General features: G+C 43.2%; 1 protein-coding gene across 34 annotated transcripts in view; it reads left to right on the forward strand.

Annotated features, from left to right (window-relative positions):
* Positions 1-14,012, forward strand: part of SORBS1 (sorbin and SH3 domain containing 1) — a 270,925-nt gene that overhangs the window by 221,858 nt on the left and 35,055 nt on the right. For 25 of the 34 annotated variants that reach the window (XM_061634693.1, XM_061634692.1, XM_061634696.1 and 22 more), the window contains 5 exons: positions 1,858-1,946; positions 5,122-5,289; positions 7,112-7,158; positions 9,081-9,195; positions 9,290-9,415. In XM_061634693.1, the coding sequence (XP_061490677.1) occupies positions 1,858-1,946; positions 5,122-5,289; positions 7,112-7,158; positions 9,081-9,195; positions 9,290-9,415 (545 nt within the window). The remainder of the gene's footprint in view (positions 1-1,857; positions 1,947-5,121; positions 5,290-7,111; positions 7,159-9,080; positions 9,196-9,289; positions 9,416-14,012) is intronic. The other 9 variants (XM_061634715.1, XM_061634697.1, XM_061634723.1 and 6 more) reach the window with 3 other exon arrangements.

The following is a 14,012-nucleotide window of genomic DNA, read 5'->3' on the forward strand; positions in this document are numbered from 1 at the left end:
AGAAAGAGTTTGAGAACATGCTGATGAAATCTAATCAAGCATTTGCTGCCAAATCCAGCAGCACCCAGAGCCTGCAAGACTATGACTCTTCCAGCTTTAGAAATGGATACATGCTTGGTTCCCAGAAGAATGAGTTTACCATGCTGTATAAAGACATGCATCATATCAACCACTCTGCAATCCAACTGGGTACCATTTCATCCTGCAGTGTGAAGGAAATTGCATCTCAATTTGAAAATGAACTAAAGGACAGAAGGAAGCCCAACCCTAGTCGAGAGAACTTGGAACAGATCCCCAAGCACACAGTCTCCTCTCGCATCACTGCCTTTGAGATGCTGATCCAGAGATCCCTGTCAATGCCTGCTCTTAATTTCTCCAGCGCCCAGATCAAATCTCCAGCTCCTAGTCTCTCTAACAGCTGCCTAGGTTCAGTGTATTCAACTGAATATCCATTGGATTATCCAAAGACAGATATGGAAGAAAAGGATGTTGCTAACCTAGCTGATACTTCATCCTATTCTTGTAGCAATACAGAGGATATGACATCAGAGTTCAGTGATGCGGCCCCAGTGGACACGCTCTCAGCTTGCACTGATGAGATAGATCTCTTATCTAATGCATCCAATGACAGTGGTGGTGGTGACAGCAGCATCAGTGGGCCTCAGAGATACAAAATAAACAAGTGCAAAGGATCCTGCCCTGCTTCTTACACAAGATTTACAACCATTCGGAGACATGAACAGCAGCAGTCTGCCAAAGGGGATGTCCAAGAAGATAAGCACTTGCTTCCCAGAAATGTCTATCTTATGAGCCCACTTCCATTCAGGTTGAGAAAGCCTTTGCAGTACAGTTCCAGGAAGACTCTGCTTCTACAGTGCCCCGGAGACCTGTTGGCATCCAGCCGTGAGAGCCAGAACAGTCGGACTCGATCAAGGGGGAACCTTGTGGACAGGGAGAGCCCCCTTTCCCATGAGTTACGTGTTCAGCAGAAACCTCCAGCCCCCAAACGCCTCTCTTCCTGTGACATTCTCAAAAGGCTTAGCCACTTCCTGGATATGGAAACATGTCAAAATAGCTCTCTTTCCTTAATGGACATTCCAGATGCCTTTAATAATGAGAATGTTCCATATGCTTTATACCACAACTTGGACACAAACAACAACCCACAAAAGGAACTCGGGACATACCTTGGAGGTGGCATTTTTGAGTACTTTACTAGTGTTACTTCATCTGTTTCCCACTTTGCTTTTTCCTCTGTTTTTTATCCCTCCCTCTGCATTTCATCTTTCCAGTGCATCCCTTGTGTGTCCTGCTTGCATTTCAGGACTTGACTGAACTGAGAAATTATTTCTACTGCCTTTCTAATCACCGAACTAAGCAGGTTGTCTCAAAAGCCAAAATTTAGGATGTGAATTATTTAGGGAAAACAGCTTAAATCCCACATAATTTCATCCTCAAATAATTAAACAGTAAATCCAGTTTATTTTTAGGGGCGGTTTTTCAGGTTCTTGGTGTGTGTCTTTGCGTGTGTGAGTGTGTGTGCATCTGTATCTTTGCATGCTGTTGTGCAACTTTCTTCAATGGGACCACATTAAATCATATTGTGTGGACAGCAAATACGTTGTTTAAGTCCTTTTATGGGCTTGGGTTTTGATTTTGTTGTTTCTCATTTCTGCGTTATTATTTACTCCAACTTTTAGACCTCCAAAATAAAATCCAAAACGTTACCAGCACTTGATTGCAAACTGATCAGCAGAATTGAAGTCTTTTCTTTTCTTTTCTTTTCTTTGTTCCCCTCCTTTTCTAGTCCTGTTAGTTGAATCAGTTGGTTTTTAATTACCCTTTATTGTTTTAAAGTAGATTCAGAATCACCAAGGCATTTTGCACCACTTGATTACCTGGAGAATCCTGAAGAAATTTTCCGCAGGCGCCACGGTGATAAAGAGGTAAGTTTCCTGTAAGATCTAGTAGTATTTTTCCTACAGAATTAAAGAGTGGACCTTAAGCAAGCTGCTCTTAAGTGGGGGCTTCTAGGAAGAATTATTATTAGCTGTCCTGGAATTTTTTTTTTTGAAGGTTGGAATATAAATCTCAATAAAATAAAATGATACTGAGAGCTTAAAAACTTGCTTTCACTTTCAGGCTACCAATCTGAGGTTAAATGGCAATAGTGGGCAGGGATGGATAAGTACAGAGTACCAGTCAAAAATGCAATCAACTTTGATCACTACAAATTTTGAATTGCTTTGCCCCTCCCCTTCAGTGCAATCTGGTGCATTTCTGCTTCAAATTAAGTCCCATACTTTTTAGTGGGGCTGTACTTAGGAGTAAGCACCATTGTACACAGTGGGACTTCTACATAGGCTTGGATGGTGATTGCAGCTCCAAGTTTAGAATTGGAGAGGGATGGGCAGAGTCCCTGCATTTGTGCTGGGCATCACGAAACCTCAAGAACCCAATACCGCCCTGGGCTCCTTCTGGGAGGAAGGATGGGAAATAAATAAATAAATAAAATAATAAATAATGAACCTATGAGGACCCTGCTTATCCTCCTTTTCAGCTCCTAACGTAGAGCTGAGAGTGGGTAATGTGGGCTCATTCTGATGCCAGGCATCTAAAGCATCGCATCCACCGCCCAGTCCCAGCCTTTCTTGTTGGCTGTGGAGAGGAAAGCTGGAGCTTGGTTGCACTGAGAGTGGCAGTGACACCACTCACTGCCCAAACCTTTAAGGCTTCCTTGAACTGGAAAGGTGGGCAGGGATCTTCACATACTTGCTTTGGAAACCCCCAAAGCTCAGTGAGCTTCCCCAACTGTAAGCATCAGAGGATCACTTCAGGGGGAGTGAGCAGAATCGCTGAAGATTTTTGATCACTGAACTGAAATACTATGTAAAGACACGTGAAGAAAGATTGAGAACATTAAGAGTCACCAAGGGGAAACCTGGCTTCAGAGAAGGTTCTCTCTCTCAAGGGTAGAAACAGTATTTTTCCCCACTTAGTTTACAGAAGTTCCTTTTGATCTACTCCCACTTGCTTGTTAAAAGACAACAAGCAGGTAATTTCATCATAATGAGCCTCAGTTTCACTATTCTGCAAAAGTCGGCAAACAAAAAATTGAGTCATCACATGAGAAAAGTGACAGCCTCTTCCGTGTTTTGCTACACATTGAGGAAAACAGAGAACATGAATCATTTCTGTTTGCACTTTTCAGCATTAGGATCACTTTGTAATTGCTGACCTTGTTTTCTTACTGTGGGTTGTTTAAAATGCTGGTGAATGTGATTGCATATTCTAAGATTATAGACGTGTAATGTGCTTCAAACTTTGATTTGGTTATTCAGTCAAGAAGATAAACCAGAACTGAATCACATTATTAATCAGATGTGCACACTCTTTGGTTTTGGGAGTGGCTGGATAACAGTATAAGAACATCAGAATTTCCTTACTTAAGATCCATTTAGCTGTTTCAAACATTCCGTTTTTAACAGCAGCCAGATGCCTCGGGGAAGCCCACAAGCAGGGCTTGAAGTCAACAGTCTTCTCCTCTCATAAGTCCCTAGCATTTGGTGTGCAGAGGTATATTATCTCAGAACACAAGAGGCTTTAGTTAATTATTACTGCTAATAGCAGTTGATAAAATTAATTTTAAATCAATAAATAAGTGGGCTCAGCAATAAACTACACATACTCCATTCCAAGGATCTAGGCCAGTTAAAAATTGATCCCACCCCTTCTCTCCTGGAAATCCCTTCCACCTCTACAAGAGAAGCATGCTGCCTTGGGTTTCACTGGTTGAAGACACCCCAGCCACCTTTGCATCATAGTGACCAATGACCTCCCCTTGGGTTTTCCTGAGGGAAGGGCTAGCGGTGAGTGTGCCAGGTTGAGCATCACTGCTGCAGGGCATCCTGAGCACCTTCTAGCACTGGTGCCCAACACCCACACCAGCCTTTTCAACCTTCCTCCACTTGCCTTTCTTGCTCTGCAAGTTTTTGTTTTGCAGTTAGACCCCTTGTTCACACAGCTTCTAAATAATCCCCACCCTTCCTTCTCCCAGCTTTGGAGCTGGGGAGGTGGTGGAAATCATCACGCAACTGCAGGGATAGATTCCACCCACTTTTGCAGCTTCCAAGTTGGGAGGAAGGCTGTTTGCTTGTCACACTGGAGGGCAGAAGTACATTCATCATGAGGAGCAAAACTGAATGGTGCCTGTTCCATTCCTTCCCCCTTTCTCCACAGAGCATATTCTGTCATCATTGTGGTGTTTGGGGGTGGTGGTAATTAGATTCCCCCCTTAGGGGTTTTTCCCCTGAGGATTTTATTTTTTTTATTTTTTAAAATTTTTATAAAACAAAATCCAAATAGGATCTGCAAGTAAAGAACATTTCTGAATGACATACAATCTTATAGAATATACACAAACAATACTGATACCTCCCTTGTGTGCGAATGGTGCTATTTTGGCTACATAAGGGTCCATATGTGGCACATGAGTTTGCTTTTTAGTATATACAAGTGGGATCTGTCACAAAATGTTGCAGTATGGAATTCTACCATTCAAGATTCCAGCCACTCTGTTTTCCTCCCCCCCCCCAATTTTCTCTTCCTACCCAAACTATCAGTCACCATTCTGTGGCCACTGAGCACACTCAGGCCTCCTTGAGCTGTGTGTGTGTGGGGGGGGGAGGTGTTCCTTTCTTTTTTTTTTGCAACTTCTGCAGTCCTTGGGGCTCCCTCAGTTACCTGCTGATACTCTCCTCTTAAGCAATGGCACTCTTGGCTTGAACTTGAAAATAGAGGGGGTGCTGCTACAGATAGAATTGTCGTCCATGAATTGCCCATCCGTTTTCAAAGCCATCTAAGTTTGTGGCCATCACTACAAGGATTCAGTTGTGTTGTTGTGACCCTACTGTCCAGAGTTGTCAGAATAATGTTTAATATGGTCCATTGTACAATGTACAGTATTTAATAATATATTGTTTTTCTTAACTTTCCATTATGTTGTTGGTAAATATTGAAGAGAGGTGGGGTTTTTTTGTTTTTTAATTAATAATCTGCTGGCAATTTTCAAATGCCATAAACTAGATGATTTACTGCCCATTTTATGCAATTTTATGGCAGAAACTTTTAGAGGACCAGAGACGGCTTAAACGTGAGCAAGAAGAGGCTGATATTGCAGCTAGAAGGCACACAGGGGTCATTCCTACGCACCATCAATTTATCACTAATGAGCGGTTTGGGGACCTCCTAATTGTAGACGATACAGCAAAAAGGAAATCTGGGTCAGAGGTCTGTTGTGGTTGCCTCAATCTGCTGCTTGACCCAATTCATATTTGCCTCTCTCATAGCGTTGTGCTTTTAGGCCAACATTGGCTATCCAAGAAGTGTGTTAATTTTTATTTTCCCAATTCGCGCTTATCTGAGAAACTGCTTTTGACTTTTGAACTTGTTAAAATGAATTAATAGCTCTATACAAAGCTGTATGTGTTAAAGCATGCCTGCTGAAGATTGCTAGTGCACAACTGTGATGCATGCCTTTAAAAATACCAGTTAGTTTTATAGCAGATCAGAGGCCATTTGCTTCATCTTTTGCATCACTTAATGCTACATTCTCTTGTTTGTGTCTTATGCTTAGAATCTTCATTGTCTTGTTGATCTTGACCATGTGATTGTCTTGTTGTAGATTAAACACTAGATGGCACTGTTATTTCTTTCCTTTCCTTTGGCTAAGATTCTTACGGTCAGACAAAAAAATAGTATCCCAGCACATGAAAAAAAAACTAAAGAGAGACTAAAGGGGAACATTATTTTTGAGGGTTTATATTTGACAAGAGTGATGGACCCTGAGTAGAGCATTTCAGTCTCCCCCACCCCCACCCCGTAGCAATGTCGTGTTGCATTGAGTGGTCAAGTACTCCTGTGGTTTTGTGGGACTTCCTATCCTCCCTTCTTAGATTGTATGTGACAAATGTTGGGAATTGGATTTTTTTAAAAAGCATGCTGATCCTGAAAGATAAGAAGCACTGCCTGGGCTTAAGCTACTGACAGTGTAGTGTTGATTGCTATTTTTAATTTCTAGCAAAATTTCACAAGTATAAAAACATTTCTGAATCATTCTAATTAGCCATTAAAAGAACCCTTACCATTGTTCCATGCTCATCACACACTTTAGAACTGGTATTAGAGATGGGAGTGCTAGCATAAATCTCGAGGATGTGTGTTCAAGTTTTCTTAAATGCAACCCATGAGGCAATCTAAAATTGCCAACATCCTCCCTCCTTTCTCTAGATTAATATATATATATATATTCTTCCCTCAGAACTATAGAAGATATTTTAATTAAAGTCTGAGTTTTTCTCAGTTACCTCCTCCCTTTTGTCTCTCTCCTGACTATCGATAATGGAGAACTGCTCAGTTCAGGTGCGCAGCTGGCTGTCAGGGAGTTTTTCCTTAGCCTTGGCATTTCTTAGCATTCAGAATGCTGTTAGGAGGGGCTCCTTGTTGTCTAGCTCTACCAAGCTTGCTGATATACCTGTCAGAAGGGGATTTCATTCTGAATCCTGTGGGTAACCGGAACCATTGTCATTTGCAGCAACATTTTCAGAGGCAATCTTCTATACAGAATGGATTGCAGCCTGTATATCAAATCATTAACATCTACCAAGGCAAATCTGCTTTGTGTTTTCTTTTGATACTGGCTAAGAATTGATTTGCAGATACTTGGAGGCAGCATGGAAAAGCTGCCATTCCCCATAATTCAGACATTCATTTTATGTGCACCACTGTGGTTTCTGATCAAACAGGTTTTACAGAAAAGCTGAAATGAGCCCCTCCCCTTATTCTCACCTTTTGGTTTACATTTATAGTAGAAATTGGACTTTTGCCACTGGCTGTTCAGGGACTGGTATTTCCCCTCCCCAGCTAGACCCGTACATCTGATCTAGACTCTCCAGTCATTTAAGCAAGCAAAGTATCTCAGCCAATACCCGACAATACATTTGCCCCCACCCCACATCTGTACTTGACATGTATGTTTGGGATTTCCATACAGTTTCAAACCATGAGGGAAGGACTTGGCATTTATTTTAAATGTGCTGTTTTCAACCCTTAGATGAGAGCTGCCAGAGTGAAGTTTGACTTCAAAGCCCAGACGCTCAAGTGAGTATGCATGTTGCTTGTTTCCCTCCCCAAAGATAAACTTTGGTGGTTAAACCAACAAAATGTTTCTCTGTGTTTCAGCCAAATTTTGTGCTCACTTCCACTGATTAATAACAAACAGAAATTCATTGTTTTCACTGTAACATTAAGGGTGATTTTTAATTAAGAGTAACAAACTGTTGATGCCCCTTAACTGTTGTGTAGGATCCAGAGGAAGCACTTCTGTTGCAGAGACATATTTTTTCCCGTGCTCAGATTGCAGTGTTTTGTTATGGGGAACATTTGCATCTCTCTTCCTACCACCCACAGTCAACAAAAAATATGGCTGTCTCGCATTACAGGGTAAAACATGGTTACCCATGTGCCTGCTATTTCTGTAACGTATTAAGCATCCTCAAAATGCAGTTTGAGAAGGTGAATAGATACAGACAGTACAGATAACACCACGGGCATTAAGTTCTTACTCTGCTTGACAAAATCTGCCTTCCATTCCAAGCTCATTATATGATGTGTTCGTCCTTCGCATGTTGAATTTCAGAGAGAGAGGCATGACTTATAGAAATATTCCTATGTTGATAAATTGTAACAAGGGATCAGTCTTGAAGTAAGGCTTGATCCAGCTTTCTTTTGGAATGCCCAACACTTTGAACAACATGTAGGTATCTCCCCTTTGTATTTTTTCTTTCTCCCGAGTCCTTCATCAGATACAGCTAAGATTAGAAAGGAGGCCCTTAATAATAATAACCCTGAGTAGGATATAGGATAGCCTTACCCAAATTTGTATCCTCTGAATGTATTGTATGACAGTTCCCAACAACTCCAGCCAGCATGGCCAATAGTCGAGAGATTATAGGAGTTGGAGTACATAACATCTGGAGGGCATCAGGTAAAGCTGGTGCTAGGTAACATTCATGTTGTTCAGCATGAATTTAAAGAGCTTCTCTTACTCTAATGCAGCCTTTCCCAACTAGTGGGCCACCAGATGTTGTTGGACCGCAATTCCCATCTTTCCTGACCATTGGCAATGCTGGCTGAGGCTGATGGGAGTTGTGGTCCAACAACATCTGGTGGCCCACTAGTTGGGAAAGGCTGCTCTAATGGTTACAGTCTGAACCTTCTTTCCATGTCTTCGAGGCACAATTCACGATACTTTAATCTGCAAAGCTCTACCTTGAAACCTATGTGATTGCAGTTGCTTCCACAATAGTTATTTTCTCTGGAGTTGCAATCTTTTCTTCAGAATATTCTTTTTACAGAATATCCAGGTTGTCATCCTGTTGCATTCTATGGCTTTCCATGTTATCCTTCTGTGGTTTTTTTTAGACCCAATTTGTTTTTGGTTATAAAATGCAATCGCCTATCTGGTATAGATAGGCAAAGCACATGAGGCCACCAGCATTGCTGAAGCTAAGCAGGTCTGGGTCTGGTCAGTGCCTGGATAGGAGATCACCTGGGAACCACATGTATGCTGCTGTGGGTTCCTTGATGAAAGAAAGGTGGGGTATAAATGTAAGAAATGAAATGAAATAAATAATGGGGAAATAGTATTGTTGAATAATATAGCATTTTATTAAATCTTGCACGTAATCTCCATGTTAATTCCACTTCCACCTAATTGCAGAAAAACAATGCCCCACCACCACTAATAAAAGGCTCTAGTGTGGCAGCCCCTTTAGCGATGGTCTGTTACCATGTTCTGTCCTAGTTGACTAGAGAGATGCATTATTGGTGAAGGCTCTGTATGTCCAGAACTGCCTCTTTTTGGAGGTCTGCCAGAATTTAAATGTGGGGTATTTCCAAGAGTGATTATATCTTATATTAGTTGTATGTTTTCTATCTATAATCTAATAGTTATTTTTAAAATGGATGTTAGTTCACCTTTGTTGAAAACAGTGAACACATAATCTATATGTTTCTAACAGGGAACTCCCACTGCAGAAGGGGGATATTGTTTATATTTATAAGCAAATTGATCAGAATTGGTATGAAGGAGAACACCATGGTAGAGTTGGCATCTTCCCACAATCGTACATAGAGGTACTTGTTTTGCTATTAGTGGGTCAAAGCTATTAGTGGGTCAAAGCTGTGAGTCTTGGTTGGGGTCCTCATCGCTGTCTTTTGCTTTTTATAGCTACTGGCCCCCACAGAAAAAGCGCAGCCTAAGAAAACATCACCATTACAAGTCCTGGAATATGGAGATGCAGTTGCCAAGTTCAATTTCAATGGAGACACTCAAGTGGAAATGTCCTTCAGGAAGGTACAGATGATGGAACCTGCAAATCAGTGAGAAAAGGTTTTTGTTTGTTGGTTTCAAAGGAGGAATTCTGGCTGTAGCGTTTAAAACAAAGTAATCTGAGAAGTGCTGGCAATGTTATTTTGTCAATCTTAAAATAATTGGACACATTCATGGAGGATAGTTCTATCATCAGCTCTTAGCGTGGATTGATAACTAAATTGGAAACTCCTAGTTCAAGGGCAACATACCGACATAGCTACACCATAGAACTAGTGGTGTTGATGAAGTTTGTATATCCTGGCTTGGACATACAAATTTCAGCACCTCGTTATGCTCATCTCAAATACAAGACAAGCATTATAACCTCAAATGTTCATTGGTTTGGATTTTGTTGTCTACCCAGCCCCATTTTAGACAACCTCCCACCCACTTACCTTTCTTATTGCTCCAACAGCAGTAGTGCAGGGAAAGGAGCTCTTTGTCAGTAGAGCTGGGCAACGTACATTTCCCAGGGCCTGTTTCACAACTATATTTGTGTGCCAGACAATGGAGGGGGAGAGGAAGTGCAACCTCTCACCATTACTCTCTCCTACCACTGTTACCTCTAAAGGAGAAGGCAAGGGAGGCAGGGACGGGGAGATAAGCGGTTTGGAAATTCACAGACGGCTATGAGGAAGGCTCAGACTCCTACTTGTTCCCAATGACTGGGTACATAATGAGATCTGGATTGGCCTCAGAATAAATCAAACTACTGTCAAAGGTTGATGGGAAGTGGTTCAGTTTTGTCTTACTTGTAGAGTTTGCTGCACCACTAAATTAAGCCGATTTAATAGTCTTTCCCCAGAGAACCTGGGAATTGTAATTTTATGGTGAGAGCTGGAATCACTAACAGACAACTCTCACCATTACCAAACTCCAGTTACCCCATGATTCTCTGGGGGAAGCCATGACAGTTAGATAGCATGTACCATAATTATACAGCCAACCAATCGTGCTTGCGTAGGTGTTGGGACTGAGAGAAGGGCCTCTCCTGAGGATCTTAACGCCCGGGCAGGCTCATATGGGGAGATACGGTCTGACAAATAGCCTGGACCTAGGCCATATAGAGCTTTATAGGTCAAAACCAGCACTTTGAATTGTGACTGGAAACAAACTGGCAGCCAGTGGAGCTGTCGCAACAAGGGGGTTGTATGGTCCCTGTAACCAGCTCCAGTTAGCACTCTGGCTGCAGCTCTTTGTACCAGTTTAAGTTTCCGAACAGTCTTCAAAAGCAGCCCCATGTAGAGCGCGTTACAGTAATCTAAACGGGATGTAACTAAGGCACGCATCACTGTAGTCAAATCAGGCGTCTCCAGGAACGGGCGCAGCTGGTGCACCAGTCTTAGCTGGGCAAAAGCACTCCTGGCCACTGCAGAGACCTGGGCCTCCATGTTCAAAGCTGAGTCCAGGAGCACACCCAAACTGCGAACCTGTGTCTTCAGGGGGAGTGTAACCCCATCCAGCACAGGCTGAATCCCTATTTCCTGATTTGCTTTTCGACTAACCAGGAGCACCTCTGTCTTGTCTGGATTTGATTTCAATTTGTTCGCCCTCATCCAGTCCATCACTGATGCCAGGCACTGGTTCAGGACCAGGACAGCTTCCTTGGCTTTAGGTGGAAAGGAGAAATAGAGTTGGGTGTCATCCGCATACTGATGGCACCAAACCCCAAACCCCCGGACAACCTCTCCCAGCGGTTTCATATAGATGTTAAATAACATGGGGGACAAAACTGAACCCTGAGGGACCCCATAGGTCAACGACCAAAGAGTCGAACAGGAGTCCCCCAGCACCACCTTCTGGGTTCGTCCCTCCAGGAAGGAGCCGAGCCACCGCAACACAGTACCCTCAGGTCCCATCCTGGCAAGGTGGCCCAGAAGGATACCATGGTCGATGGTATCGAAAGCTGCTGAGAGGTCCAGTAGAACCAACAGGGACACACTCCCCCGTCCAGCTCTCTGCGTAGGTCATCCACCAAGGCGACCAAAGCCGTCTCTGTCCCGTAGCCGGGCCTGAAACCAGACTGAAATGGGTCAAGATAATCCATTTCATCCAAGAATCTCTGGAGCTGGGCAGCCACCACACGCTCTATTACCTTACCCAGGAATGGAATGTTGGAGACTGGCCGATAGTTACCCATTATAGAGGGATCCAGGGATACTCCCCATGCCATTCTGCTGCTTCTCATAAGCTCATTTCAAAACAAATTCTTACAAAACTCTTACAGTCCTGAACTCAGAAACACTTGTTTAACAACCCTCTAAGTTTTCATGGTGATACACAAAACACTGAGAGAGAATCAATAGTTCAAAGTGTAAAACAAGAGAGAAAAAACCCAGACCCCTTTTGAACTTATTTCACTTTAGACAGTCATGGCTTCCCCCAAAGAATCCTGGGAAGTGTAGTTTGTGAAGGGTGCTGAGAGTTATTCCCCTGACAGAGCTCCAGTGGCCAGAGTGGGTTAACAGTCAGCTGCTCTTCTGGGGATTGTATCTGTGTGAGGGGAATAGGGTGTCTCCTAGCAACTCTCAGCACCCTTCATAAACTACCCTTCCCATGATTCTTTGGAGGAAGCAATGAGTGTCTAAAGTGAAATAAAGGCCTGGTGTTGATGTGGCCAGGGCAGAGCTTGGAAAAGTTACTTTTTTGAATTACAACTCCCATCAGCCCAATCCAGTGGCCATGCTGGCTGGAGCTGATGGGAGTTGTAGTTTAAAAAGTAACTTTTCCAAGCTCTGGGCCACAGACAGATTTGGTTTAAATTTGGATGGGAGGTTACATGTGCCTGCTGTAGAATAAAAAGGTGGGGGAAACACTGAAAAGCAATGATACTGTTCACAGTGTTTTCCTTTTGGAAAGGAAAGGGGCTTCCCCTCTGCCCAGTGCCTGCCCACCCAATCCCTTCCCTGCCCCTCCCTCTCCGCTCTCTCTTCCTCCCTATCCCTACCTTCTTCCCCTTCTCTTCCCCTTTCCCCCCCTCCCCTCTGCCTCTCTCCCAGGTCAGTTTTGCCTATCCTAAACATGATTGTACAGGAGTAAAATCCCATTGAACTCAAAAAACATGCAAATAATCAAACCTGCCCTCCCCTCCTCCTCCCTCCTGCCCCTCACCCTCACCCCACCCCTTCCAATCCCCTCTCCTCTCCCCTCCCTTCCTCCTTCCCTCTCATGTCCCCTCCCCCATAGTCAGTTTCACCTATCCTAAGCATGATTGCAGGGAAGTAGATCCCACTGAACTCAATAAGCATCCAAATCATCAGACTTGCCTTTCCCTTCCTCCTCTCTCCTCTCCTCTCCTTCCCCTCCCCTCCTCCTCGCTTCTTCCTTCCTTCCCTCCCCTCTTCCTTCTTCCTCCTCCCCTGCCCACTCCTCCCTTCTCTCCTCCTCCCCTCCATGGTCAGTTTCATCTATGCTAAGCATGACTCCAGAGGAGTACATTCCATTGAGCTCAGTAAGCATACAAATGATCAATCCATTCTCAGCACACTTGTACAGGATCCCATTTCTTACCTCCCAGATTAAAAAGCAGAGAAGGGAAAACAACGTTGCGGTTTAAGAACATACCTATAGTCAGCAGATATTTATATCAAACTTTAAAAAGCAGGGAAATTGGGCAGCTATAGTGTTTGCACCAGGGGAGCAGGAGACCTGACCTCCTCTCTGAGATGTTGTTCCATCCTACAAGATTGTCAAAATGCAAACACAATTTGGGTTGGTCTTTCAGGGTGGCCTAGAATATATTTCAGCTCCCACTGTTTTATCTTGTGCAAACTGAGACACTCCTCATGCCCATTGGAGACTATTCTGCAGAATAGTCAGCCTCATTATTCCACAATTGTTTCAGGAGTATTTTGAGTGTAAATTATGCCAAGTGTTGCTGTACTTTACATATTCAGCACAGCACATCTCTTGTTTCTATTTTGGCTGATTGCAGGTGTTGCCACCAGTCACCATATGCTCAGAGGCACATGTTGCCAAATTCTTCCAAGCTACACAGGAAGTGGATTGGACTGTGAAAGACCAACTCAAACTGTGTTCGCATTTTTACAAATGTGTAGGGTGATACAACATGTCAGAGACGAGGGCAGGTCTTCTGCTCCCCTGGTGTGTTCACTATAGCTGGCCAATTTCCCTGCTTTTTAAAGTTTGAAATATCTGCTGACTATAGGTACGTTCTTAAATCACAAGGTTTTTTTGCCTATTAGTTATTTTAGATATGGAGCTGAGATATCTAAGTACCGGATACTGAGACAAATTAAAAGGAAACAGTCATCCACTTTGTACCCTGCTTCCCACAGATGTCTCCAGCTGGAAACAAATGCTGAACTACAATGACATTGGTCTATTCCAGTTCTTGTTCTGCCAGAAACATATTGGCCTGATTCACACATAACACTAAGCCGTTGCTTATTTAGCCAAACAACAAGTTAAACATGAGTTGTCCAACACATGATCAACAAACCGTGGCCTGTTCCTCCAAAGTTTATTTTGTTTTGCAGCTGTTCTTGTCTGTCTGGGATGAGGTGGCTAAATAAACCATGGTTAACCAAGAGTGCTGGGTTTACATGTAGTGCCAAGC

The sequence above is a fragment of the Rhineura floridana genome, chromosome 7 (assembly GCF_030035675.1).
Source record: "Rhineura floridana isolate rRhiFlo1 chromosome 7, rRhiFlo1.hap2, whole genome shotgun sequence".
NCBI lineage: Eukaryota > Metazoa > Chordata > Lepidosauria > Squamata > Rhineuridae > Rhineura > Rhineura floridana.